Consider the following 27,403-nt stretch of genomic DNA (forward strand, 5'->3'; position numbering starts at 1 on the left):
GGGGCCTGTGCAAAATACAGTAGATTGCAATAAAGTGTAGATGTGTTTGGAATATATCCTTTGTTCACATAAGATTAAATTGCTCTCACTTAATTTTGTCTGTGTTCAGATACAATTAATTTGTGTCTGGACAAAAGACCTAAACACAGGTAAATGCACCTTGGGGTACAAGAAATCATGCTCTGGAAGTCCACTCTGCTTCAATTATAGAAATAAGGTAGACCCGGCATTTAGTTGCATCTATAGTAGTAAATTAGACAGTAACCAAGAAGATTCCTCCCTACTGGAATATGATCACCTGAATTAAAACTTTTGTGTGGGCACGCTTTGACCCGAGCCAAGTAGCGTTGTCCCAAACAGTTCCTGGGCAGAGTCTGGGAGTCAGCATGGGCCGGGAGCTCTCTCCGTGGCAGGGTTTGGATGTGGCCACTCTCTTTGGGAGGCGTGGAAAGCAGGAGCATGGACACAGATTGCTCCATGCTGTCTCCCTTGGAGCTAGGGCACGGACCTGGCATCTTTTAGTTGAGACAGCTAAAATTTGGTGAGATAATTCAGAAAAAAACCATACAGGCTCTTCTGTTAAGAGAGGATCCGAAAGATGGTGTTGAAGTACTCAAATTCATTGTACTAATTTGGAAAAGATGTACAAAGAAAATAAGCAGGAAATGATTTAGAAACAGCTCTGAGGCCTTTTAGTACTACTGTGCTCATTTCACTGCCGAAAATTATGCCAGTGTAAGTGCTGTGTGGGGTCATTACTCTTTAGGGAGTATCTGTTCATGCAGGGTGTATCAATAACACACTGGAATTTGATTTAAAGCCCATATGGAAAGCTTAGTGCTGTAGTACAGACAACACATACTTAATAGAAACTGCATGCCGGAAGACAAACTAAAAAGTTTTATGTTACTAAGCATGAGGGCATTGTTTCTCAGAGCACATCTTTTTTGCTATATAATTTTTATGATAAAATTATTTTTCTATTTCGTCAGAAAGAATTACTTTTAACTTTCTTACTGATTTCAGATTCTTGTCAACCGAAGGTATATTTTGGGACAGAACCCGTACATTTAGTTGAGTGGTAACTTCTGTTATCTCATGATATTGTGCCCAAATCTAATAATTTATTAATTTTCAGAATCACGGTTTAAGTGTTAACCCTTCTTAGATTTTAACAGCTACACCCTATGAAAGAATACGTCTTGGGGTAAGATTTCGCTACAAATGAAAAAGTTTAAATTTGTTTTGGGGTTCTGTTAAGTGTCTCATCTCCCACTGTAGTTGCTGGAGACCCAGGCAGTTTAAACAGTGGAGTTTGTAGAGCTAGTCAGCTGATCAAATGTTTGTGTATTTTCTCCTCTGGATGTATTTATCTCGCAGGGAATTTCTCTGTGTTGTCGGTGACCATTCTGCTGCTATCCTGACCACATGTGAGGAGTGGAGGCTGAAAGACTAAGACAAAAAGTATTAGAAGTGGAAAAGGCTTGAGTTTTGGGGAACTGGCAAAGGGATGGAGTATATATGCCTATAAGTACCTATGGTTGCTTAAGTTCACTTGAGAATAGGAGTGTAATCCCTGTTGCATTTTTGTGCTGTCTTTAAAAACACTCTCATAGATCTATCATCTTTCTATCTTGTGCTGGTCCACATATAGAATTGCAGCTTTCTAATATTATGCCATTTACACCAGCAACTGAAGTTATAGCCTTAAATTTTAAGTCATTAAGTTTTGGAAAAAAAGGAGGTAGAAAATAAGCTTCCTTATTCTTTACTCGACAATGTAAAAAATGAGATAAGGGATCCCAGTGATGGGACACAGAAGGACAAGCCATAGCATTAAAACCCTTATGTCTTATGATACATTTATGTATGGACTAAATAATTGCAACCTCACCTGTGTGTCCAGGCCAAATAAGGGGAAGTTGTCTTGAAATTGAAAAGGGACTTATAATGGCTAAGTACTCAAATAGGAGTGGGAAATTTCCTGCCCAAGGACATTAGATTCCTGGGACAGGGAAAATGATCAAAAAAACCCAGCATCTCCTTCTCCCACCCCCTTAAGCTGCTTTGAGAGCTTGGTGCATTGCTACAAGTTGGGCTGAATTTCACTTAACTATACCTGACTAAAAGTTTAAACATCCCAGTAACTTAGGCCAGTTTCTGTACTCAGAAATGAAAGAAATTAAAGAAATGAAAGAGAAGCAATCCAGGGGGAAGTTAATTTCTTAGATCAGAGAGAAAAATGCTTTTTCTTTGCTTTTTTTTCCCCCAAAAAACATTTAAGTCACGTTTGAGTGTAATTCATCAGATGTTAGGAAAAGTAGTTCTCGTGCCTCTGGGGTGGTTCTTTCTGGAGACTGAAGTTCTGTGTATGCAGTGGGACCTTGATGATATGAAAAAAAGAGTGTAATGATGATCTTGAATAGACTATAAGGTCAACGCCAGCTCCCTATATACTGTCTACTTCTTTTGATATACATAGGTGCAAAGATTAAAAAGAATGTAGATGAAACATCAATCAAAAAAACCCCCTTTATTCTCTAGGCAATGTTCTTTCACTATTGCAAAACATAACCTTACCAAAGTTAGGAATCCAAATATAGAGGGAATTAATTTCACTGCATCACTCCAGTGTTTCCAGATGAGTGCAAAGATAGCACAACTAGTAGCGTCTCAACTGTAAATTAGCTGTCTGGGCATCAAAGTGTCTGTAACCATTATTCAGTATAAAAATAAGCCTGCTGGTATTAATGGTTTCTCTGATTACACATTGCTTGGGAATGTTTGGGATACTGGGAAAACACTATTTCTCTTGGGTAATGGTTGAATTGGTAAAAAGTAAACAGAAAATAAACAAAAACGGTTTTTCATTATTATCTATACGTCTATAAATATTGTGTCATTCTCGTCAGAATGGGAAACAGCTATCAAGTCGAAAAGGTTTGTTGTAATAGCCAATAATACCAATAGACTTTTTACGCTGCTACAAATCTAAGATTATTAGGGTTTTCTCCCATTGGGGCTGATTGCTATGGTTACATAAATTGTGCTATTTGTTTGGGTCTTCAGTCCTGGTAAAATACTGTTGTTTTTAGAGCATTTCAGTGAGCGTTGCTCATACTGCAAATTCAGGCGGTTTTGCTGGGAGGACAAGGTGTTATTTGCTTTTCTGTCTTTCAGTTCTTTGAGTATTTTTTTGCCACTGTTTGCTTTCTTTGAGGAAGAGGAAGGTTCTGGGCTGTTGTTTTTTGTATTTTTGACACCCAAATGACTGTGTTTTAACTTAACTTTTGGAAGGAAACTTTATATATATATATTATTTGTATCTATAATTAAAAGTAGACACACATACATATAAACAGTATTTCCACAGAACATTTGATTAGGACCCAAATGTAAGACTGAAGAAACATTCTCCTTCTAAGTGTATTTTAATAACTGTGTTTATTTGTAATCCTGTATTTAACATGTTTGTTGCTTAGATATACTGGTCACCATATACTGGTGCTCACAACACAGTTATTGTTTATGTAAACTTTGGAGAACTGGGAACAAGGAATGATGCTGAAGTCTGACAAAGGTCCCATTGGTAGCAGGTTACTGAAACTGCTGTCGTGCTTTAAAGTAACCAAGCAAATCAGTGCTGATAATGATTTGTATTTCTGAGATTGTGTAGAGATAGGGTAAGACAAATCTTTTCTGCAAGAAAGGATTTAATTCAGATGTTTGCGGGGGGAAGTTATTTTTTCAGGTCTTTGAACCCTTAGGGAGCAAATTACTAATCTTTTAAGCTCCATTGGCCTAATACTTAAGTCCTTTCTGAATGAAGGAAAAATGGCAGCAGTTTATTTCTTAGCATAAGATGTTAACCAGGCCTATACTGAGAACAATTTTAACATCTCAAGATTTTTCTGAAAGAATCAGTCACCTGCATAAAAGCATTTTTGAGACTCTTTTGCACAGGATTCACAAAACTCAAAAGAAAAATCCATGGAGTTGTGACACAAATGAAAATTACATAAAAATTTTAACACAATATTACTCTGTGACATTCCCACTTCTCACCTGTTACAAGGAAGAGATTTTCTGACACTATTGTGAAGAGCGAGACTGAAACCTCAGCACAGAGACTCCGTATTTTTGGCAGAAAGCTTCGCAAACCCCGGCTCCTCTCACTCCCACCTGCAAAGCTCCATGGTGCAGGAGCACCTTGGGCCATCAGCCAACGTTTGACAAAGCTTCAGTGTGCTCTCCTGAATTTCTCTCTCCTTCCATTTAAGGATTGCTATGACAAAAAGCTTTCTGTGGAAGAAAATAGTATCTTCTAACAAATGAAGACAATAGAGGAAGGTTATCTATGATCTTCTGACTAATGAAGATAATAGAGGAAGGTTCTCTATAGCATGAAATAGAAGGGGGGTTGATGGTGTTCTTCTATTTCCACAGCAGAAGAGAGGGTTCCGAGATTTAACAGACAAGGTCCTGGATTTAAGACAGGTGAGAACATTCACAAACCAATATTAAGGAAAGGATTTTTTCCTGCTTCATCCATAGGAGGCTGATGCATGCCTCTCAACCTAAGGCAGTGCCAACTTAACTTACATGAAGATTCATTTATCTGCTATTTCTAGACATGAGAGGTATAGTAGAGAAGCCCCTTTTTTCCTCTCCTTACTCTGTGTATTCACTAAGGGAGTAGCAATGCCTTTCTCAGTATTAGACTCCAGCTGGGAACCAAAACCTAGTTTTAATCAGGCTCATGGGTTAGCCCTGCAAATACCTTCTACAAAATAGCTAAGAATCCCTTTCTTTCAAATTGGCATTTGCCCTCTGATAGCAGAGTGAGCAAGCTATGTGTCATCCTAACCTCTCCAGCCACAGTTTGTAGCATACAGACAATATAGAGGAGCACTGAAAGTAATTTTCAGGCTGCACGCCAGCTAAATATGGCCAAAATGAGCTCAGATCCATTGAATTGCACAACATAATGGGGAAAAAAAATCTGTTGAAGGCTATTGAATACAAAGACGTTGCATTCGGTTAAGGAAGTACTCGAGCCACTGATCACCGGGTGCTGTACAACTATTCAGGAAAATAATTATTATAAGCTTGTCTTGTAGTTATACTATTCCCTAAGCCTTCATGGCTAGCTACTGTTGGAGCCTGTGCTAAACAGAGATTTGTTCTCTCCCTCCTTACGTATATTTAATCTTCGCTTTTCTCCTTTTGTTCTTGGTTTGGGGTTTTGTTTTGCTTTTTTCCTTCTGACCACAGGATTAGCCAGGACTAGTGCAGTGTTTCTCCTCAGAAGTACAGAGGTCACTTTGCTAGCTTCTGCTCTCTATTGCCCATGGTATTTGATGGAATTCAGATAGGATTTCGTGAATCTTTGCCACAGGCACTTAAGCAAAAAATTGAGAATCACTTAATTCACTCAGTAGTCACTATCTATGTATCATCATCTTCCTTTGAGTAAGTTCTAGTCTAAAAGCTAGCATGTCACAAGATTTGATGACGTACTACCCAGTTGCTAAGTACAAGTGTTGTCATTTTTTGTTCCCATTTGCAAAGCCACCAGGGACCAACCCTTCCCACCTACATTCACACTAGAGTTCAGATGTCATCAGGAAAGTCAAATGATCTGTTGCCTAAGGTGAAGGTCGTGAAGATAATCTAATAGTAAACACATTGCTTCCTATTGAATTAAGAGGTATATTAGAAATACCAGCATTTTTGGTTTCAAAGCCCATTCTGATAGGACTACACTTGTAACCTGACACTTAGACTATCCCTAAAATAGGATCCCATGGCAGATTTTTAGAGGAGATATCATCTTAGTACTGAGAGGAAGAATAAGAACACAAGTACAATGAAGAATACAAAGTATGCATGTTAATGTGATTTTCATTTTATCAGCTTTCCATGTAAATTAACATGCAAAGAATTAAAGTGAGCATAGGACATCTCTTAACCAGGGTAGTTGCCTCCCCTTGTACTGCATTTTCTTGAAGCATTTCTTTCTCTTTATGCATTAAACTCGGACATGATTAGCTGTTGAATCTTATAAACGAAATAAAAGCAGTAATTCATGGCATGGCAAATAAATACTGAGTCATGACACCAGAGCAGTCAAATCTCTGGAAAGCAGGCTTGCCATTCAGAAGGACCTTGTTGATAGACTGGAGAAATGGGCTGATGGGAACTTCATTAAGTTCAACAAAAGCAAATGTAGGATGCAATAACCCCATGCAACAGTACAGCTTGTGGGCCAGCCACATACTGGGCTGTGTTAGCAAGAGGTTAGCCAGCAGGTCAAGGGAAATAATGCTTCCCCGTTGTTTGGCACTTGTGAGACTGCATCTGGAATCTGTGTCCAATTTTGGGCTCCCAAGTACAAGAAGGACTTTGACATACTGAAGCGAGTCTGGCAGAGGGTCACCAAGAAGTTTAGGGGGCTGGAGCACCTGGCACATGACGAAAGGCTGGGAGACTGGAGCTTGTTCAGCCTGACAAAGAGGAGGCTAAAGGGAAATTTTATTGCTGTCTACAGCTGCCTAATGGCAGGATAGGGAGGAGATGGAGCCAGATCCTGCTTGAACGTGCATGGTAAAGGACAGAATTTGGGCTGATATGTAATAGGAAAAAAAAATTCTGATCAAAGATCGAAACTGGTTGGCCAGAGAAGCTGAGGAAGTCTCCAACTTTGGAGATATTCCACACTTGACTGGTCAAGGTCCTGAGCCACTTGATCTAACTGGACCTCTTTTGAGCAGAGTCAAGCTAGAGATCTCTGGAAAGGTCCCAAACTTTTTCTGGTGTAAATTATTCTACCATTCTAACATTCTGCACTGAAGTTTCCTATTTCAGATATTAAAATGGCAGGCGGGGTAGAAATAAAGAGCTTTTATAAAACACATAGATGATAAACCCTCTCAAATTTCTAAAAACTGTTTAAAAATCTAGGTACCGTATAATTGGACTTTCCAGCTTCTGCACTTTCTGTAATCTGTAACTGCTGGTATTTCCTGGAATAGACGTTTTATGTATACAAGGAACAGGGTTTTCTGTCTTTCATTTTGTCCCAGTCATTGTGGTTTATTTTATCTATAATGTTGCTTGCTGTATTCTTCCGTAAGAATATGATCTGGCTGCTATGCAAAATTGCACTCGGTGATAGCTTCACACATGTGTTGCAGCTATGGAATCAGAAGCAGTAAGATTTAAGCGTCTTAAGTGTCTGTTGAAATGGTAAAGTAATATAATTAAGCTGTACATGTTGCGAAATGGGAGCTGCATCCTTACCCAATCCACTAGAAAACGGACCCACAACATTCCTAATGGAACAGCATGGGTAATAAGCTGGCATAGTTTATTAACGCTACACAAAGTAGCATGTTTCCATGTGTATGGTTTGCCCCTCAAGCTTTAAATTTTGTCTCCTCTCTTTTCTTCCAATTTGCTCCACCATCTTTGATTAAAATTGAGGATACCTAGGCAGTTATACACTGTCATTAAATGAATCAGAAAAGGTTATTTTAATTTGGATACTCAGGAAAAACAGTAACAGTTCTCATTTTCAGATAGCTACCTTACATAAAATCCTCATGGAGTGAACATGCAGAGTTTAATCCTACAGATATTCTTGAGATCAGCATTTGACCCTTTCAATAATCTGGGGTTTGCATTTAGCTAACTTTAACATGGCAAAAATTAGGCATTGCTGCCACTTTGCCTTGACAAAGTACATCTGCAACTAGACCTAAATTTTCAAGGAAGACAAGACCATAATACTATCACTAGAAGAAAAACTGGTTTTGCGTAGGGAATAAATTTTAGAAATCGATTTATGTGAATTCAGTAAGATCTTTATCAAGTAGGGGGCCATAGGCTTATTTCTGAGCAAAAAAAAATGTTCTTAGTTGAATGTGTGGATTTATGACTTAAGATGTAGCTCTTTTCACTTTTGTATGCAGGTAGTGGCAGGCTTTTAGAATTTCTTTGACATAATGGTATCTGTATCGCATACACTGTACTTTTGATGCTCTAAAAGAGATTGCTTTAAAAGCAATGGAAAGAAGGCAACGTAAAGTGGTAATATAAAAATACGTTAAGATGGATATATTTTATTCTCAAATAAATCTTAAACATTTTTTCCAGATTCTTATGTTGAGTGGTACATGTAGGGGGCAAAGATATGGACTCCTTGGTAGCAATGTTAAGTGCTATTGAAACTTTGCCTCTGGAACTTTGGAAGCAATCATTAAATTTGGTTTTCCATTTGATCAAACGAAAGAAGGACGGGTAGTCTCTGTCAGAGGGCTGGATTTTATTTCCCAAGGCTACCAGCCATTTCCAGGACTTTGTCAGACCTACTAAGAGTTTTTTCTACCATTGTCAGATGGTATTATTTAAAATCAGTTCATCCACTTGTGTGGGATTCATATCCTATATCATACAGTGACTCTGACAAGAAGATGCTTTTACTAGGAGTGTTATTCAAAGCACTGTTGATTTTCTCAGGCTGCAGACATCTGCAGAAAAAGCTTGTAGAACATACAGCATCTGGTATTGAGTCCTAGCTCCTTACACAGACCATATCAAACAGCTTAGAAACGGAACACATACTCTACATCCGCTTGGAAATACTTTTTTTTATGTTTATTGTAGATGTATTAGCTGTCAGCTCATATCATCAGCTAATTATTTTATATCTGAAAATTGTAATAGCATCCTCAGATGTACTAAACTCAGGCAGATTTCCAGCTGCTAATCACACTCTTCTTAAAATGGGAGTTAACTCTTGATGTACCCCTGGGCTTGGAGATCTGATTTCCAGTTCCAGTAGTTAAAGAAATGTATTAGTGAGATGGCTGCTGTGTCTGCTAACCTTGTTACCCTGAATTCTATTTTAAAGAAAGAGACAAAAATGCTGAAGAGACATTAGCATCTTTGAGAAATGCTAGATCTGACTCTAAAAATGTCAGAAAAATTCAGAAACCCTGAGGAAGCCAAGCAACCACCAATGAAGAGTAAATTTTCTCCCACAGCATATATGATGGCATGGGAATCTACAGCAACTTCTAACAGCGCAGTCAAGGAATTGATGCCAAGCTGTGGTTGTTAGTGTTGGTACACTGTAAGCACCTTTAATACTAAATAGACTTCAACCTTCAAAGCTGTGCTTCAAAATCCTTTATTAAAGGTATTGTTCTTTGCATCCCAATTATGTTAAATTGTTAAGTGTAATATTTGGAACTGAAGACATTTTTCCATTATTCTGTGAGTAGCGCTATGTGATTTTTTTTTTACTTTTTCTTTTTCTTTCATAGATCTTTGATTAACCTCACCAGCCCTCCACCTCCCAAAAAACCCCTAACCCTTCCATTTCAGTCAGGCTGAACCTACAAGAAAATCTAAACAGAATGAGAGAAATCCTTAGAAATGTGAACAAGTTGTGACATTTCCAAAATTAAATTATTTTCATTTTCAGGTTGAATTTACAAGGCTGTCGGTACCCAGCAATAAGAATATCAACCTGAACTATGGCATGTATTCAATATTTTTATACCTGATTTTGAACAGGAATTAGAGCCATGGCTTACTTTTCAGGAAATTATCCTGGTAGTAGGATTCTGGGATATCTCTTGCTAAGCTCTTAAATTCAAAGCTTTCTACCTTTTAAAATCATTTGACCAATTGTAGAATAGAAGTAGAATAAAAAAAAAGAATTCTTTCTGTATTTAAAAATGTTATCTGTTTTCCTCTTTTGTAAGAGGAAAAAATTTATAAATTATAAAAAAAATTATAAATTATATAAAAAAAAATAAATTAAATTTATAACAGGCTGGATGCATGAATACTATGTTCAAAAGCTATTATTAATGCAGCATAACAATTTGTGTATCGGGCACTGCAAATTAAGAAGACTGAATGTCCAATTCCCCAAACTAGCCTTTTTTGTTAACATCTTACAGTCTGAATATTCGTTATATCGCTTTTAATTGCTGATTTGAAATAATCAGTGACTTCTCTCTTATGATGGGACTCAGAGGAGCTGTGGTGATTTAGAAGAACTGAAAATCTGAGCAGTTAGTTTAATAGTGCATAATTAAATTTAAAAACCAGGTTCCATTTGAATGAATTCTTTTCAAGTGATTTTAAAATGACACATTTCTACAATGCACAATTACAATGAAGACTGGTGGTGTTGCTTTGAATTATTATGGTATTATTATTGCAATTTAGAAATGTTTCAAAATATTTTCTAATTATGCATATCTCTCCAAATGAGTTAAAATTAAGCAAATCTTTTTCTTAAAATTAAATGTTTTAAAATACTCTTACTAATTCAGAATATTGTACCTCAAACTTCATAATCATTTATAATTCTGATACACTGGTAAATTTTATTTTTGTGGGTACGTGCGGCTAATATTAATTTAGATTTATACTCAGAAAGGAAAGTCCAATATCTGCGTATTTAGACAGTGCATTAAAATACTTAATTTCGGAACTAAAACTAGCATCCAGTATTCAGCTCAATTTATGAATTAGTGCTATATTATTAAATATAGTTGAGAATTTCAGAGGTCATTGACATACAGCATTGAGATACTTTCTGAGCGATGTGAAGGTCTGTCTTCGCTGAATTATGTCTTGTTGCAAACTAAAGGAGTTTTAAAATAATTGCACACGTAATATTGAACAGTAGAAGAGTGCTGTAGGATTTAGCTAAGATAGTGCTAACATTAGCTCATTATATCAATATTTGTAAGATTCAGATTCTCAAGAGTTGTTTCTTTGGAAAGCTGCATATATTCATTATCAGTTTAAACCATCAGTATAAGAACTGCCTTTGTCTTGGAAATGTAAATAAAGACTTGTCAGTAGAAGATGAAGACTCTTTAGCACTTCACAAGTGAAGGGAATGGGGAACAAAGGCTGTAGAAGTCTGAAATTTCAGCCGAACACATTACTTTCATGGCATGTCCTATACTAAAAAACTTTAAAATATTTCACAAAAAATGTTTCTTCTAATGTGTTGTTTTAAATTCTATATTACTTAAGCAAATATTTAAATATTATATTAGCTTTTCTGCATACTTGACATGAATATAATTCTACCTTCCTGCCAACTATGTCAAAACCCAAAATCACTTTCATTTGCCAGGGTAAATGTTTATTTTGTTTTCCCACATAATGTGCTCTTTAAAGTGTCACCAGGATACCAAATCTGATTGCTTTTTAATAGAGACACGGTGGGGGTTTTTTGCTTTCATTAGGAAACAGGATAAACTATCAGTAAAGCTTATGGTAATAACTCCATATACAGTAGATGCTCTTTGCTCTCCTTCCCCTCATCTGAAGATTAAAAAAAAAAAAAAATCCCATTGAAACTATTGTAATGGTACCTCATTTTTTTTATTAATGCATGAAGGGTCTTTAGTAGTAAAGGGTGCTGGGAGGGGCAATCAGTGCTGCAGAGCAAGAGACCAGGATACGTAGGACCTGTTCCTTCTGTTAAAGGCAATGTAAGCTATGATGATTCGACGAGGCTCCCCAAAACAACTTTGTTGGTTTTTTTGCCATGAAATGGCTGGGATTATTTAAGATATAATTCACTGGAAAGTCGCTGGTAGAAACTGTGGTTTCAGTAGTACAGAACATCTACGTTTCAGATACTAAAGCTGCCAGCATATGCTTGCATAGTTTTTCACAAGTCAATTAGTTTCACTTTGGCTTTCAGCCTTGAAAGTCTTGAAGTATTCCTCCAATCCTAACCAAACTAACAAAATCTGGCAAATTTTGTTCACAAATTAAAATTTTGAGTTTTCTGCTTTTAACTGATATATCAGTAAAGTTTCATCTAAAAGTTTCAGTTCTAGCTCTTATGCAAAAAGAAATGTAAATGCTTTAAATATCATTGTCAAAGTTTTATGCAATTCAAAAAAATATTTTTTGAGATTTCCCTTTTTGTTCCAGAGAAGGGAATGAGGATGTTTAATAAGAGAACTCCTGTAGTGGCTTTTGGATGGTGGTGATTGTTTTGAATTAATGACAGCACATGTTTCTTTGTTTTTATGTAAACGCTTAATAATTTTGTGGTATATTTATCAATAGGCATAGTGTAAGGGACTAACTAAATAGATTGCTCCAAATTAGTCAAATTAGCTGGTGGTTCAAAGTAACTTAATTCCAAATGCTAAATCATTTTGTTAAATCCTGGAATCTTAACATTTCCCTTTTCCTCTCTAACATTAGAAAGAGAAAAGAGAAAGCAGAGGGAAAAAAAAGAAGCATTTGCTGATTAAGCAAACTGCCTTTGGGAAAATAATATTTTTATGATTCTATTTCCCGTGTATATAGGGGAGATTACACTCACCAGGCTACTGTGAGGATAAATTTGCTCATGTTTGGAGAAATTAAGAACCAATAATGAATGGCAGCATAAAAAAATTTGCATAGTTAAATAAATAGCAAGTGTCACACAGTCATTAACATTTGACTAATGAAATATTCACACTGGGCCAAGTTCTATACTCAGTGTCATGAGTGAAGTCCCAATTGAAAAAATAAATCCTAATGCTTTTGTTCAAAGCCTTTCAATTCAGACAGTGATTTTTAGGGTCTCCTTACTCTTCATGCCTGGGCACATTGTGCAGTTTTGGTTTTGCTTTTTTCTCCCCCAGCCTGTGCAAGCTGGGTATGCACGGCCAGCGTGCATAATGGCATCACCGCGCACAGACTTTGCACTGGTTTAGTATCAGTGCAAATAACCCTGTAAGCTTTGCAGCAGTTGTGAAATGAGCCTTAAAATGTGATTAATTCAGCCTTTGTTTGCACTTGGTCATGCTCAGGTGGCAAATTAGTAGCAGCATCCAGGTAAGAGTTTTCAATATTCAAGTCCTGTTCTTTTTCTGATCGGGAAGCCTGGGCTATTCAAGAGGCAGCAGGCAGCCAAATTCAGCCTGGGAGGCTGAGACACACGTCTCTCTTTTCAATTATTTTGAGCTTAAAGAGAAATGTACTCTGTCTTTACAAAGACACATGCGGATTATATGTAACGCATACTGGTCACTGTTTTTCTGAGAGAAGCATTTCCTTCTAACTCAATGTATGACTCACTTATTCCCTGAATTTGGGGATGTGATTTTTATCTGGAGTTCCATGTCTTGCAATTATCAAATTAGAAAGGCTTTTCCAAAAGAATAAAAATCTAACCACAGAATTAGACTCAGTGGCGTAAATGCCACAAGCTGAATGTGGGATGTCTATATGCACACTTCTTGTGTTAAGGAAGCAAGAATACATTTTTGAATACCACTCTGTATTGTTCTCTGATTATAGTGGACAGAAAAAAAGTTTTCTAACAGAAAAAGTTAATTCAAGTAACTGCACTCCCCAGTCACAGGGCAAGGAGAGCACATCTACGTACACATAGTACCATGTATTTAATTTTAATGAATTTTAATTCATTAATTTTAACACTTCCCTTATAGACATTCCTGAATACACTTCTCACACAAGTTCATCATAAAAGTTGCCAGATTTGGATTTGTTGTGGAAAATGGCTGAGCTAAATTGTTTTACTCATTTTTGTAGTTACTAACTTACGTGAATTAATGAATTAGTGGCCTTCCTTTCAAAAACTAGATGAGTGTCTTGTGCTAGGTGCATCCCATAGTTTTTACTCTCCCGGTTTGCATTAACAAAGTGTCTCTGTGTCAAAAGGGTGAAGTTCTGAACTGGCAGCCAGACATCTATTGCTATCGGTCATCTGCATCCCTGTGTCTGCAGGGAGAAGGGCACATCCAGAGGTGACACATTCTCTTACCACACCTGGACTGGGTGTGATCAGCCTATAGGAGTGCCTCTCTTTCCCCATTGGTTGTAAAGGGTGACCAGATTACACTAAAACACCCATGTTGGATGAGGTGGGTCCTAGCCCAAGAGACAACGCTGTAATGATGTCATGAAAGCACCCAGCCGGCTTAGCAGCAGCTGGAGTTCTCCTCTCTAGAGCCATACTGGCCTGTTTCCATTCCAAAATATCTTTATACGTAGAGTCTAAATTGGATTGCTAATCTGCATGTGGCAGCAGATAAAGAAAAGGCTCTTTTAGGATCTGTGTCCCATTTTGGGAGCCCGTTTTTCTGCTTTCCTTTGACAAGAGAGTGGTAACCATCTATACTAAGTGCAACCTTAAGTTAGGAGAAGTGTTAGTCGGGTGAGATCCTACAGCAATTGAAGTTAGTGGAAACTTTGATGAGGACACTATAGAACCAGGATTTGATCTATAAGTTGTAAGACTGAATTCAGACTTCGAAGTGGATTGCTATAGTGCACACCACATTGCTTGTGCATATAGCAAAAAATTTGTGTCTTGAATTCCTTATTTGTGCATGTATGTTCTGCCATTATTTGGGAAGTCAGGCTTTTTTTTTTAAAAAAAAAATACTTTTTCAAGAAACAACATAAATGAAAAAAATGTTTTTAATTATAAACATTTTTCATTCCACTTTGATTGAAAGAGCATCACCTGCAAAGGATGCCTGCATGGATATGCCTGTAGCCTTGTAGTGCTTGTGAATCTCCTGTGCAGAATGGTAATTTCTCGTGCAGGATGGTGATGTCCCAAAGAATGGCAGATACTGTGAGAACTGGGTGTTCCACTGGAAATGAATATAAGACAAGTCTATTTTACTAAGTGTAAGGAAAAGGCAGAATTATAATATTTACAATAAGATAACAGGAGTAAAATGAATATGTATCGTTCATATGGCCCAAAACTTCTTCAGGTTTCTCCTAGTCAAAATTTTCCTTAGTCGTCTCATGCTCCTCCCTTTACTGTGGAGCTCCAGAGGAGTATTCAGGAGAGCATTTCACAGTGTCTGTCAGCAGGCCTGATTCACAAAGAATGACAGAGATATGCCTTACAGGATAATTAATTTTATCACAGGTATTGCTTACTAGTATGTACCTAGGGTTCACTTTGCTTTCCTTTCTTTTCAACATAAAGAGTGTAAGAACAATAATCTTGAGGACATCCTCCTTCTTCATTTCTCATTTAACATAAGTAAAACTCTCAAATGTATTTTCAGAAGCGTATATTGATGCTGGCTATTAACAGGACAGACTTTTAAGATGCAAATTTTTTAAATTAGGTTTGTTCTCTTACTTACATTTACCATTCAAAGTCAGTGAATGAGGGGGCTGGTCCCTAGCTGTTTCCAGATTTGCCTACTGTTCAGTTCAACTGGCTTCACTGGATGTATTGCTTAACAAGTTGCGGCTGTAAAGTGAATAATTCTGGACGTATTGGGTTGAAACAGCCCCACTTGGACCAGTAGGAGCAGGACTGGATCTTCCAGCCCTCTTCTACACCCAGGATGGTGAGCAAGCGTGCGAGGCATGTTGTGCCTGTATCGCTCCAAGCCAGCCTTCATCCGAGACCATAAAAAACATTTGAGCAAAAAACACTCCACGAGTTTCTGACCACAAGACCAAACAGCACATCAGCCTAGCACGGGAGGGATTTCAGTGGAATGGGAGGAGTGCAGTTTCAGGGAATCAGATTATTTGTAAGGCAACTCTTTAGTTATTCAGTGCTAAAATACCTATCCTGGATGCAAGTGGCTGTACCTAAACTGGGTTCAAAACCAAGCTATCTGCAAATAACAATGGTGGAAAATATTATGAGGGTGAGAGCTACTTGAGGATTTTTTGAGATCACATGTAATATAATAACTACAAGAAATTTGCATAGAATCTAATATTAAGTAAATACACATTTCTAAGCTGTCTGTCCTTTTATTTATCCATCTATCCATATCTCTAGTCATAAAGCTAAAAGAAATACTTTTAAAATTTCTCATGACTTACAACGTTTTCCTTTTGCTTACAAGTGAGCCTCTGTAATTATTGTATTACTGTGAAATAGAGTGCGATGGCTGATTTTGACTGCAAATAAGAGAAAAAATGTAAAACTCATTATGCAAAAGGAACTGTTCTGCTGCTGCTGTCTCCCAGACAATGAGGGATGCCTCGTTTGATGACCGAAAGCTTTACTTGTGAGATGCTAAAGCTGTTTATATTAAGCTCATCTATGAATTGATACAGGTTCAGGATAAGTGCTTAGAAGAATGCTATTCAGAAGACATAAAGGTATCCTAATATTAATCTGGTATGTGGAGTTTTTGATGTACAGCCAGATGGAAACCACAGAGAGGTGTTTCAGTGTCCTTAACCAGAAAAGTGAGGGAACATCAGTCGTCTTAGTATATTAATAAAATCCCACATAACTTTTAAAGTTTGGTAGCATAGTGTATCCAAAATTATTTTATGTTTTTTGGAAAGCACTGGTAGAAGATAGCCATAAATTTATCACATAGTTTTACAAAATTCATGATTATACATATAGCAGAAAAAATACTTTCCTGTAGAAATCAAAGGTATTCTATGAAATGGAAATGTTTCATTTGCAGATTCCAGCTCCACATTTCAGACTAGCGGTAATAAATTTAGACAAGGAATTTGGATATGATATGGAGCTGGCTGAAATAAATACCGTACGCATAGAGTTTGCATATGCTCAAAGGCAAAGTATTACAGGGGCGGTGAGTCAATATCAGGAGGTCAGTTTTATTTATTCCTTAAGCAATGAGATCATGAGTGCTGGGAATTAATCGATTCATTTTGTTATTGTCTGTGCAATTCCATTTGCTTTCTTTCTTCATAATTCCCTTGAAATTTTTACATAATCTTAAATAGACTTGCAAGCTCCCTTCCCCCTACTTATCTGCACATACTTTGTTAGATTGCATTTTACATACTTTGAGGAGGATGAATGGAATTCACACACCCGGGGTACAAAGCTGCCTTTGTATATACTTGCATTGCTTTGAGATCAGAGCAGGAACCAAATTTACTGAGTCATTCTTTAGTCTTGGCTTTTGCTTAGCCCTAAAATGGAAGTTGCCCTATTGGTGATGGTGTTCTTCACTCATCACTCATCAGAGTAGGATTCATCTTGCTGTTCTGAGGATGTCTGTACTGTGGACATGTGGACCTAAGCCAGCGTCCCTAAGGCTTCATTGCTGATGTCCACAGTTGATGAACTTAAGACAAATTCATAGATATGATTCATCTGACCTATTTTAAACATTTAGTTCAGGATGAAGTTGGTCTCTAAAAGTGCCTATTATCTTTTTTTACTCTAAAGGGACTTTAGGTGACTAATTAGGATACTGCAGATGTCTAACTCAGGTAAGTGAATCCTCTCTTTAGTCCCTGGACAGAAAATCACCAATTTTTTATAGTGAAAAAGTAGAGTTTTCTTTAAAATGTCTATTTTGATTTTTATTTGTCATCATCCACAGCTTCCTTTCATGTCATTTACAGTTGTAGATCCTTAGCATCTCTGTAACAGTTAAGATTTTTTTAAGCTTCTTAAGGTCTTAAACTATGTTTATTTGGGGGGACTGGGGTTAATATTGTTGTAGAGAAAAAAGCAAAATTATTTTTACTATTTATAACTGTGAAAATACATTAAAATTGGGATCATCTTGGTCTGCCAGAAAAAGACCTCATGTTTTCTTCTAATATTGGGAACTTTGTGCTAAACACATGAGCACTCAAAACCAGTATTACATCAAAGGCCTCAAGTTCGGTGTGCAGCCTTGTTCAGATTAATGGTTAGTGCAGAATGTATGGTATGTTCTATAAGAGGTGGGTAAAAATGATAAAAATTCCCTGTATGTCTGTACTTTATAGCCAAATCAAGTATTACATTACAAAAGCTATTGATCTTTCCCCAAGTGGCATTTTTATTTTCTGTTTGAAACTCTGAGTAAGCTTAATCTTTGAAAATGCTTAGTCTTAAAACCCTGTTTTAATTTGCTTACCAATTCAAGTGATTCTCAGAAAAGTAAATACATTTTTCCTTTATGTAACAAAAATCTTCAGATAGTGATAATCCTCAGATAATTTCAAGATACAGAAGACTAAATATGTGTTTTCAGCACATTTTATAAGCTCTTCAATATTGAGCTACATTGTGCTTTATTTCTCAAATGATTTTTTTTTTTTAATCTAGGTAATTTTTGACCTACAACCCACGAGCTGTCAGGTACAGCATACAGCACCCTGTTATTCCCAAGTCTCAATACAAAAAAATTATTTGGCATAATCTTTCAGCAATATCAGCCATTGCAGGGCAAGTTTTTTTTTCTCTAGGGTAGTCACCTAGCTCCTTTGAAGCCGTGATCGGTACACAATGAAGAGGTCTTTAGCAAAGGAAATCAGGAAATCACGCCACAATATGAATATGCAAGCAGTTTGGGATGCCAACATCTTCATCATTAACATTGTTGCCAAACACAGGGGTGTCCAGCCATGCTTCATACGTTTTTCAAATGTTCCAGCTTAGCAGCTACTCGGCACATTTCCTTCAAACACAAAATAGTTGGTAAGCAAGTTAACGTTTGGCCTCTTGCCTTCCCCACACACAAAGAGCTTTATATGTCAAGTGTGAAAGCTTTAAAATGGAATCAAAATAAGATGATTTTTCGCCCTGGATGGTAGGTGACAACATGCAACTCTACCGTTTCTTTCCTTTCCCCTTTTAGTCTTCCTTTTTAGTTCTTCATGCTGAAAGAAAGATATAATGCAACACATTTTTGGAAGACTTAAGCATACATTTACTGTGCCAGGTCCTATCTACTGCATCCTTCAGCATGTTCCAAGGAAAGCATGCAAAGTATTTTAACTCTGCTGTACGCCACATAACTCAGCTTCTTAACTGCTTAGAGTGACTAGTACTACTATAGAGGGAGTAAAAACTATATATTTTTAATTATTTTGATAAACCAGTCCAGCAGCGTCATTGATGTCATTTATTGTATCTGGTTTCAAGCTGAGATTGCTTCAAGGTGGCATGTCATTAGGGCTTTCAATGTTTCTTCATGTAGGAAAGATTCCTAGCAAACTTGCTTTTATACTGATGAAAGAGGACTTCAGTCCTGTTGGAGTAAGTTGCTACTCCTTCCCAGAACAGAATTTGGAAAATTTCACTTGCATGAAGTCGAAGTCGTTTCTTAGTTAAAATGTCCTGTCTCATTTCTTGTTTTCAAGAAGAAATAGTTGGAAAATAAAGACTGTGAAAAAGAGCAAGTGGGTATTCTGCAGACTTAAAAGAAAGCATTACTTACAGGTTATAGCATTTTCACAAACTTTCTGTAACTTCCCAAACACCGAATGCTGTTTCCTTTAAACTCTTTTGGCCCAGAGTAACACTGTGTTCACAGTAATGTGCTCACTCACACTTCTCCCTTTTTATCCCATGTTATTGATTCATTTTGAGTTTATAAAACATACCTTAGAAATGTAGAGCTAAGGGAACATTAAATTTTTCCAAAGCAGGGGTGATATAAGAGAAAATAATTACTGTTTATAATCTTGAGAAGTGAAAGGGAAAGATGATCTGCTGTTGCCTTCTGCTTCGCTGTTTCCTTGAAGATGATATACCTATGCTATCCATATGTTTATTTATCCTGCATTTGCTGGCTATTTATAGACTATTCTAAAACTGGTAGGACTGATGGGATGGCCATCCTTATCTCTTGAATGGTGAGTTTCCATGCCATGATGTGGGTTTTTCTGTTGAAGTGTATTGGGAAGAAAATATAGTCCAGTTATTTATGATAAAAGCTATTTTATTTGGTAGTGTTTTAGAACATCACTCTAGAATCCACCTTTAAGAAAGACTTCTTTTAGAGAGGAGAATTGAAAGCAATTGAAAGCAATTTTATTTCATAGATATGGAGGTAATTTTACTGCATAAAACACATTCATACAGAGAAAAAGCAAGTGTAAGTATTCATTTAGTGTACACGAACAAAATTATGTCCAGTGTTTAGACAGCTACTGTGGGCAATTTGTAGAGAGAAATCAAGTCCCTACTGGAAACACTCCTCAGCAACACCTTTCTTTTAATACACCTTTGATTAGTATTTTTTTGTTTCTTATAAAGAAACTTGCAATGTTTAGAGAGTGAACATACTGTGAGACATATTGACTAGCCTTTGACAGTAGGCATTTTCAGAGCTTTACAGTGTATTTGCTGAGAGTAGCCGTTGCTAAATCATTTAATTTAGCATAACTGCTCTTGGGATTAATCTGGTTTTGCAGTTTCCTTATTACATTATGGGATGCCTGTAAAAGTTAAAGTATCCTTGTCAAATTTCTAGATATCTTTTTTCTTTGTCATCTCAGGTAGGACTTGGAAGCATACCTCCTCATGTTAGCATTTCATGTCATTTTGCTTTCCTGTGCTTTCCTTGTTGTTGCAAAGGGTTTTAAATTCCTGGGACTGCTGGAAATGAAGGGTAGTAGCCAATGGCTTGACATACAGGTGCCAACAGGTAAAAACTGAACAACCCGGGGACTGATACTGGGGGGCATATTGTTCAATATCTTCATCAACCACATGGACAAAAATGTGGGCAAAGATACAAAATGCACATTCTGCAAATCTGTTGATGACAGTAAATTCAGAGTGGCTGGCACACTGATTGACGGACCTTCAGTCCAGACAGGTCTTGAAAACCTTGAGAGCTGAACCAACAGAAACTTCATTGAGTTTCTGGATCTGGGACAGGGTAACTCCATGCATCAGTACAGGCTGGATACCAACTGTCTGGGTCGCAGCCCTTCTGGGAAGAACCTGGGGGGTGATAATGAACATCAAGTTGAACATGACTCAACAGTTTGGTCTCATCATATTAAAGCAAAACTCACAGTTTTGCAGAAATGTGGCTGGCAGAGTGAAGGAAGTGGTCATGCCCTTCTGCTTGGTGCTGTTGGGCCAAATCTAGAACACTACATCCAGGTTTGGGTCCTTCAGTTCCATGGAAATGCTGAGAAACTGGAAAGATTTAGCTGAAAGTTACTGAGAGCTGAGGGCCCTGGAGCACATGAGCTGTCAGAAAAGGCTGAGAGATTACTTAGTTTTACCTAATCTGAAGAAGAGGAGGCTAAAGGGTGGTTAGATAGCAGCCTACAACTGCTGAAGGACAGAAATAAAAATGATAGACCCAAACTTTTCTTAGTAGTGCTGGGTAGAATAAAGGTCAATAACCACAAATTGTTGCTTGGCAGGTTCAGGTAGGACATTAGAAATCTTTTTGACTAGTGCAACACTGGAGCAGGTTACCCAGAGGAGACGTAAAATCTCTGTCCTTGGAGGTTTTCAAGACTTAGGCAGAGAAAGCCATAGCTGACTTCATCTAGTTTTGGCAATAGTCCTCTTTTAAGATGGAGGTTGGGCTAGAGACTTGCAGAGGGAGGGTTGTTGGAGGGGCATCTCAAGCAACAGTTCTGCGAGCCTGCACGTTTCCATGTGTAAAATTTCAAGAAAATGTTGTCATCTTTAGAGAAGCTCTGTCTGTTTGATTACCCACCTAAAGTTAAATTATTTCAGTATTACCTGGGTGTGCCTTAGTAATTTCTGACTGGCAAACAAAGACACAAATGATTGCAGAATTTAAACCATGTTACATAAAAAGTTATCATTTTAAATTACCTGAAGAAATTATCTCTTAATACGTGAAAAATTTAAACCCAAATTAGATGTCTTTCTAAAATATGTATTACACAAGAAATTCTAGGACTGCCATTTCTAGGATGTATTATGTGAGAAGTGTCCTGTGCTATGCAGAAGTTCAGATTCCATTATCCTGGTGGTGCCTTCTGTCTTCAAAAGTAGCACTGAGTTAATTCAGAGGCAAAACAGATCTCTGTTATGATTATGCTAGATGAGGATTGAAGTTCTGGCATGTATCGTGACAATTATTTTTAAAGAATACTAAGTCAGTCTAGACTTACTTCATGTCCTGATAGAATAGATTGACTGAAAATTTTTACTTATCTGAAATGGCAGCTCCACAAAAAGCAGTCAAGATGCCAGCAGCATGCATGGGAGAAGGACTGAAAAATGCTCAAGTAGAACATTTTCTATCCTGTGACTAAAAGTCAAAATACAGTAGAAATGATTGACTGGGTAGAGAAGAAAAGAAAGAAGGAATAGCCGGGTATGTTACTGGACAGTTAGTGGTTCAGTTCACAACTAAATTGAACGTGTTGACTGTCAACAAGATATCATCATTGATAGATTGAACTGTCATAGAAGAGTGACCTAAAAGGCAGAGAATAGAGGAATAAACTGTGTATTTGAAGTACTGATTTTTTTAAAAAAATTTTTGGGTTTTTTTCCGATTTGAGAAACTGCTACGACCAAATGCTGGTTATATAGCTTGTCTCCAAATACTCTTATCAACAGCCCTTTTGTTTTCCATTAAATCTGATTACAGAACTCTGCAATTTTGACTTCATCAGATGTAAAAGTGCTCGAGGAGTCAGAGCAAAATTTGTGTGTGTGTTTTCTTTCTTTGTTTTTGTCTTTAATGTGAACACACCTGTACCTTACCTTCTTTGCGCACGGTTTCTTGAGCTGTATGCACTCACTGCAGAATTAAAGTCTCAGTGCCATCAGCCACTCCTGATACCACTTTGTATCCTTGGTCATGGTTCTGTTCTTACCAGGTGTAATGATTTATTCATTGAGTTTTTGTTTGGAAGATAGTTATACTCCTTTCCTTGATGTTGAAGACAATCTACTTCCCTTGTTTGAGAGACTTGAGTAAGCTGTCTGCTTCTGAAGAGGATAATAGTTCTCTTTAATCTCATTACCCCTTCCTGCCTCCGATATGTGAAGGATTTAATCTCTTCTGGAGACCAGACCCCTACCTTGTGAAAATCAGCCCTGCTCTGTTGAAGTAAACAAAACTCAAAACACGTGCTCAAACCTAACCATGAACTTCAGTGCTGCTTCAACCACGATTCAATTATGGCACAGTATACATGTGGAGGGGAGGGTGTGTGTAATGTTTATGGTTTCATACCTTGACTGTTTTCAGATATAATCTTTTGGTTTACGCTGGACTCTGTGTGAAATACATTCTTAAATCCAGCAGTGACCATTTTAAGCCATTTTTTTTGAATGAACTCTAATTCAGCCTCATTTCCTTTCTTCTCCTGTAGCTGTTCAGAAGTATAAAAAAATCAAGCATAGATCAACAGTGAAAAAAAAGGAAACAGGCACATTTACCACTTAATTATTACAGTATATTGAGTGTCTGTGTGGGAAGGGGCACTTCAGTGCTCCTCTCTGTCTGGTACATCCTCAATGTGATGGAAATTATTCATTTCACTACTGCTAATGCTCCCATTTTAAAAGCACACAGGTTGAGTTCTGCTCAGTGCAGAACACGTTGGCCTCGGTCCAGGAGAACATTTTACTTGTCTGGTCATCCGTAAACACGTAGGCAGGCTACTCATGGGCTTCAGTTTACCTCGTGTACCTCGGTCAGGGCAAGAGTGCTCAACACCTTTCCTAACTCAGCCCTCGTCACTGTCGTAGGTGAGCGGTGTGCAAGCAGACTTTTACAAAAAGAATTGACATGCTCCTCTGGGTAATTTAACTCATGAGACTAATAACCAATCTGTGATTAATATTTCTGCATCTTGACTTGTTCAATGTATGTTTTATTTGGAGGGTTTACGTCAAGGTTATGGCAGGGGCACTTTGCTGCTATAATTTCTGTTGTGGAATGCAGTTCTTGTTGGAATAAGGTACATCATGTACTTTTACTCTTTTGTCAGAGAGCAGAAAGACAAACACGAATGATGGACTCGGTCCAGTATGCAGAATTTTGTGAAAGTCGGCAACTGAGTTTTTGTAAGTATTATAATGGCTGCTCTGTATTAAGATGTTCAGTTATTATTTCATGTAATAGAGAACACAGCAGAACCTCATGTTTTTTTAAAGCAGTTTTGTTTCATCTGCAATAATAAAACTTTAAATTCTTTGTCCACGTAACTCCTGGGAACAGTTAATGTAGCATAGTTTCAGGCTGTCAGGCAGAGTATTTTATTTGAGTATTTACCAAGCTTTCTATATGGTCAAATACTGTGCTGGTGGGGCCAACTGCAAAGATGGAACTGGTAAAGAGTTAAAGGATTAAAACACCCGTACTTGCCTGAAGTCTGTCATGGTGGTGTTACAGTCAGCATATTAGTAAAGTTTCATGGTTGCAGATTTTTCAGAATGCATCTAAAATTAGAGAAGAGCAGCAAGTTTTGCTTTTATTTCCCTATCCGCAGAGACACAAAGAACTTACTAAAGAGTCTTTTCTATTTTAAGCTGTAAGCTCCTGCTGTGGAATTTATTCAACGTTAGCCAAATTCATCAGTATACGCCATTCCAACACTAATAACATGATGACAGAATTAGGGCTTTACTAGCACTGAAAACCAACTTACTAGAAGTACTTGTGGGCCACAACTATAATGAGCTGTAAATTAATGGGCTTGATCATGTAGCAAAACATCATTACAGAAGCGGTTAAGTGATGACTAAGATTTTAGGTCAAATGTTAGAGAAAGTGAGGTGAAGGAGCCAGTAAAAATCATGAAAAAACAGCACATGATCCAACAACGCAGACTTGAACACAATGGTGTCTTTAAATGAGAGACCTTATCTTGTTCTTCCTTTTAAATTCGAAGAGTGACTCATTTATGGCAAATAAATGACACATTTGAAATACTGTTCTGTATCAGCAAATGTCAGCAAATGTAGGAAAACATGTTTTGTAAGCATTTCTTTTCCTAATTCAATATGTTTTGTAAGCTTAGTTATAATTTGGCATCACACATCTGTGAGCCATTAGATAAATGATACTTCAGATTAGGGCGACTTCAGCAAAATGAGAGGTTTGTGATAAAGTCATCTTTAAAACCCAAAAATTATCATCTGGAGACAGAACAAATAGAAATCCTAAATTTGCAAAATAAAATTGAATGTTGCTGACCAGGGGATTGTGACCTATAAAAAAATCCCAACAGTATTTTCACAGTGCTCTTAAATGACTGTGCCTATACATACTTTTAGTGTCATTAAAGAATAAGAGAATTACAGTGCTTAGAAAATAGTAGCAAGAGAGACTCATGCACAAATTCAATTGCATAATATAAACTCAACTAGATACCACATACTAAAGGCCATTTTGCCACAGCAAAGGCTATTTTTGCTTACTTTCTTATATGTTAGTAAAAATTGAATGTATTGCTATGTTTAAAGTAGTAAACCCTTTTTACTGTAATATAAACCCATGAAAACTGTGTCACAAGAGAATAAACCTGGAAGGGACTTCAAGAAGCATGTTCTAACAATATGCATTCATAATTACAGCTCCACATATTTCTGCGCAGTTTTAAAGACAGGGGAAAGAAAAGGTCCATCAAAGATGAAGTACTACACGATTACAAATTTAAATTCTAGGGAACATTTTGTGGTCCTGCTATCACTTTCACACTTTTTCTCCTGGTTTGTTTTTTTTTTTTTTTCCCCCCTGTCCTCAGCAATCCTGTGTAGCTTTTTCATTCCCTCCTAAAAAATAACCATTATTTACGCCTGTTTTCTGTTGAATACCTGACTTCTCTTTAACTTTTTATTCCTCGTTGAAGACTGTCTTTGAAAACACTGTTTCAAATGATTCTCCCACCTTGTGTTTACTTCATTTTGCTTGTCCTGTCTTCACAAACAGCCCTCATTAAGACCTCTATATTACTAGCTTCTTTCAGTCCAAGTCTCTACAGCTTTCTGTGATCAGCTTGTCCACCACAGACCTAAGTAAGGTTGTCCAGTTTTTGGTTCTCCTGTGAATTTCCACGATGCTTTTTGAGTTCCGCTTTGATATCTCTCGTTCCTCCTTTTACTCTCTCAGCAAATATCATCTTTCTTCGTCCCATATTTTTCTCTGTACTTTCTCCTAAGTGATCTCATCTATTAGCTGTGTGAAGTTCTCATATGAATGTTGATGATTTGCAGATCTACGTCTATCCTCATTTCTTCATATCCAAAGCACACTTTAAAAACTCATCTACAAATCATTTTGGCCAGCTTGTCAGCACCTAATCCCTGCATGGTTAACACAAGGACTTCGTAGTTCTTCTCTCCTTCTTCATTTGTCTTCGCCGTTGTTACACAATTATATCATTTTATCTGGGCCCAGATTTGTGTTGTTTTCTTCTAGTGCTTTCTCTCATTCATCAAAGATGCGATCCAATCATATTATTTCTTTTACAGTAATATATTCAAAATCAGGTTTGTCCCATCTATGGTCCTCTGAGGTAGACCCTTCCTTCTTCTGAAATCTCCTATGTGATTGATTAACTGTGTTTTTCTCTTTACTCCATGCTGCTTATGGGTCTCCAAAATGTTGTGTATGAAATAACAGTCTTTTCCTCACTAATTCCATTTTGACAATTCCTTCCTTAGCCAGTCAAATCACATTCATACTCCTTGTTTCACATTGACAGTATTTTATATGACTGGAAAAAATGCATTATTTTGGCCTTCCTGTTGTTAACTTCTCCTTTTCCCCTTATGATTTTAACTGACAGCAAAGAAAGCATCCAAGTTTCGTGACTGGTTGGATTGTAGCAGTATGGAAATAAAGCCAAATGCAGTTGCAATGGAGATTTTGGCATATTTAGCATATGAGACTGTGGCACAGGTAAGGGAGTATACTCTACTGATTGAACTCTAGCTAAACAAAATGAATTAGTACTTGGATGTACTTCAGCCTCAGATGACTCTGTTGGAAGCCCCTTCAAAAGCATGCAGTCACTGCTTCAGCTAACCAAGCTAACCTGATTCCTGCCTGTCTTTCAATTTACTGTATGACAGATGTGTACTATAGCATATTCATCCATCTGATAAACAAATAGAGATGTTTTATAATGGTTACAGGGGAGAGTGGAGTCCAGCACGAACTTTATTCAAGTCCAAACTGAAACCACATACTTTGCTATGTGACCTTTGGCAGCGCACTGAGGCTCATTCAACCCCATTGCACAATTGGATTAAAAAGCAGGATTTCCTGGAAAACAAAACGTTACCTTAGTGCCAAGACGAGCCCTCTTGGGTAGATAGATTACTCCATATATTTACAAAAGTGGAAAAGAAAGGTTCCTTAGGCTGAAATATCTCTGAATAATTTTGTTTTCAACTGAGAAACACTAAGAATAATCTGACTCAACCCACAACTCCTATCTCTCTTCACTGTTACAATGGCATTTGTAGTAAGTACCATGTCAGTAAACCTACCTGGTTTTGCCCCTCCAGTTGGTGGACTTGGCCCTTTTGGTTAAGCAGGACATGACTCCCAAAGCTGGTGACCCATTCAGTCATGCCATATCTGCCACCTTCATACAGTATCACAACTCTACTGAGGTAAGTCTTGCTTTTTTACATACTAACGCATTTTATGTTTTGCTTTTACAT

At 37.3% G+C, this 27,403-nt stretch overlaps 1 protein-coding gene across 7 annotated transcripts in view; it reads left to right on the top strand.

Moving 5' to 3' along the window:
- The window catches only part of SUPT3H (SPT3 homolog, SAGA and STAGA complex component), a 284,312-nt gene that overhangs the window by 200,138 nt on the left and 56,771 nt on the right, over positions 1-27,403 (top strand). For all 7 annotated transcript variants that reach the window (XM_087775506.1, XM_087775511.1, XM_087775512.1 and 4 more), the window contains exons 7-9: positions 23,719-23,794; positions 26,521-26,633; positions 27,245-27,352. In XM_087775506.1, the coding sequence (XP_087631632.1) occupies positions 23,719-23,794; positions 26,521-26,633; positions 27,245-27,352 (297 nt within the window). The remainder of the gene's footprint in view (positions 1-23,718; positions 23,795-26,520; positions 26,634-27,244; positions 27,353-27,403) is intronic.

This window comes from Nipponia nippon, unplaced genomic scaffold (assembly GCF_047370975.1).
Source record: "Nipponia nippon isolate SJK-2023a ecotype South Korea unplaced genomic scaffold, ASM4737097v1 scaffold_4, whole genome shotgun sequence".
Classification (NCBI taxonomy): Eukaryota; Metazoa; Chordata; class Aves; order Pelecaniformes; family Threskiornithidae; genus Nipponia; species Nipponia nippon.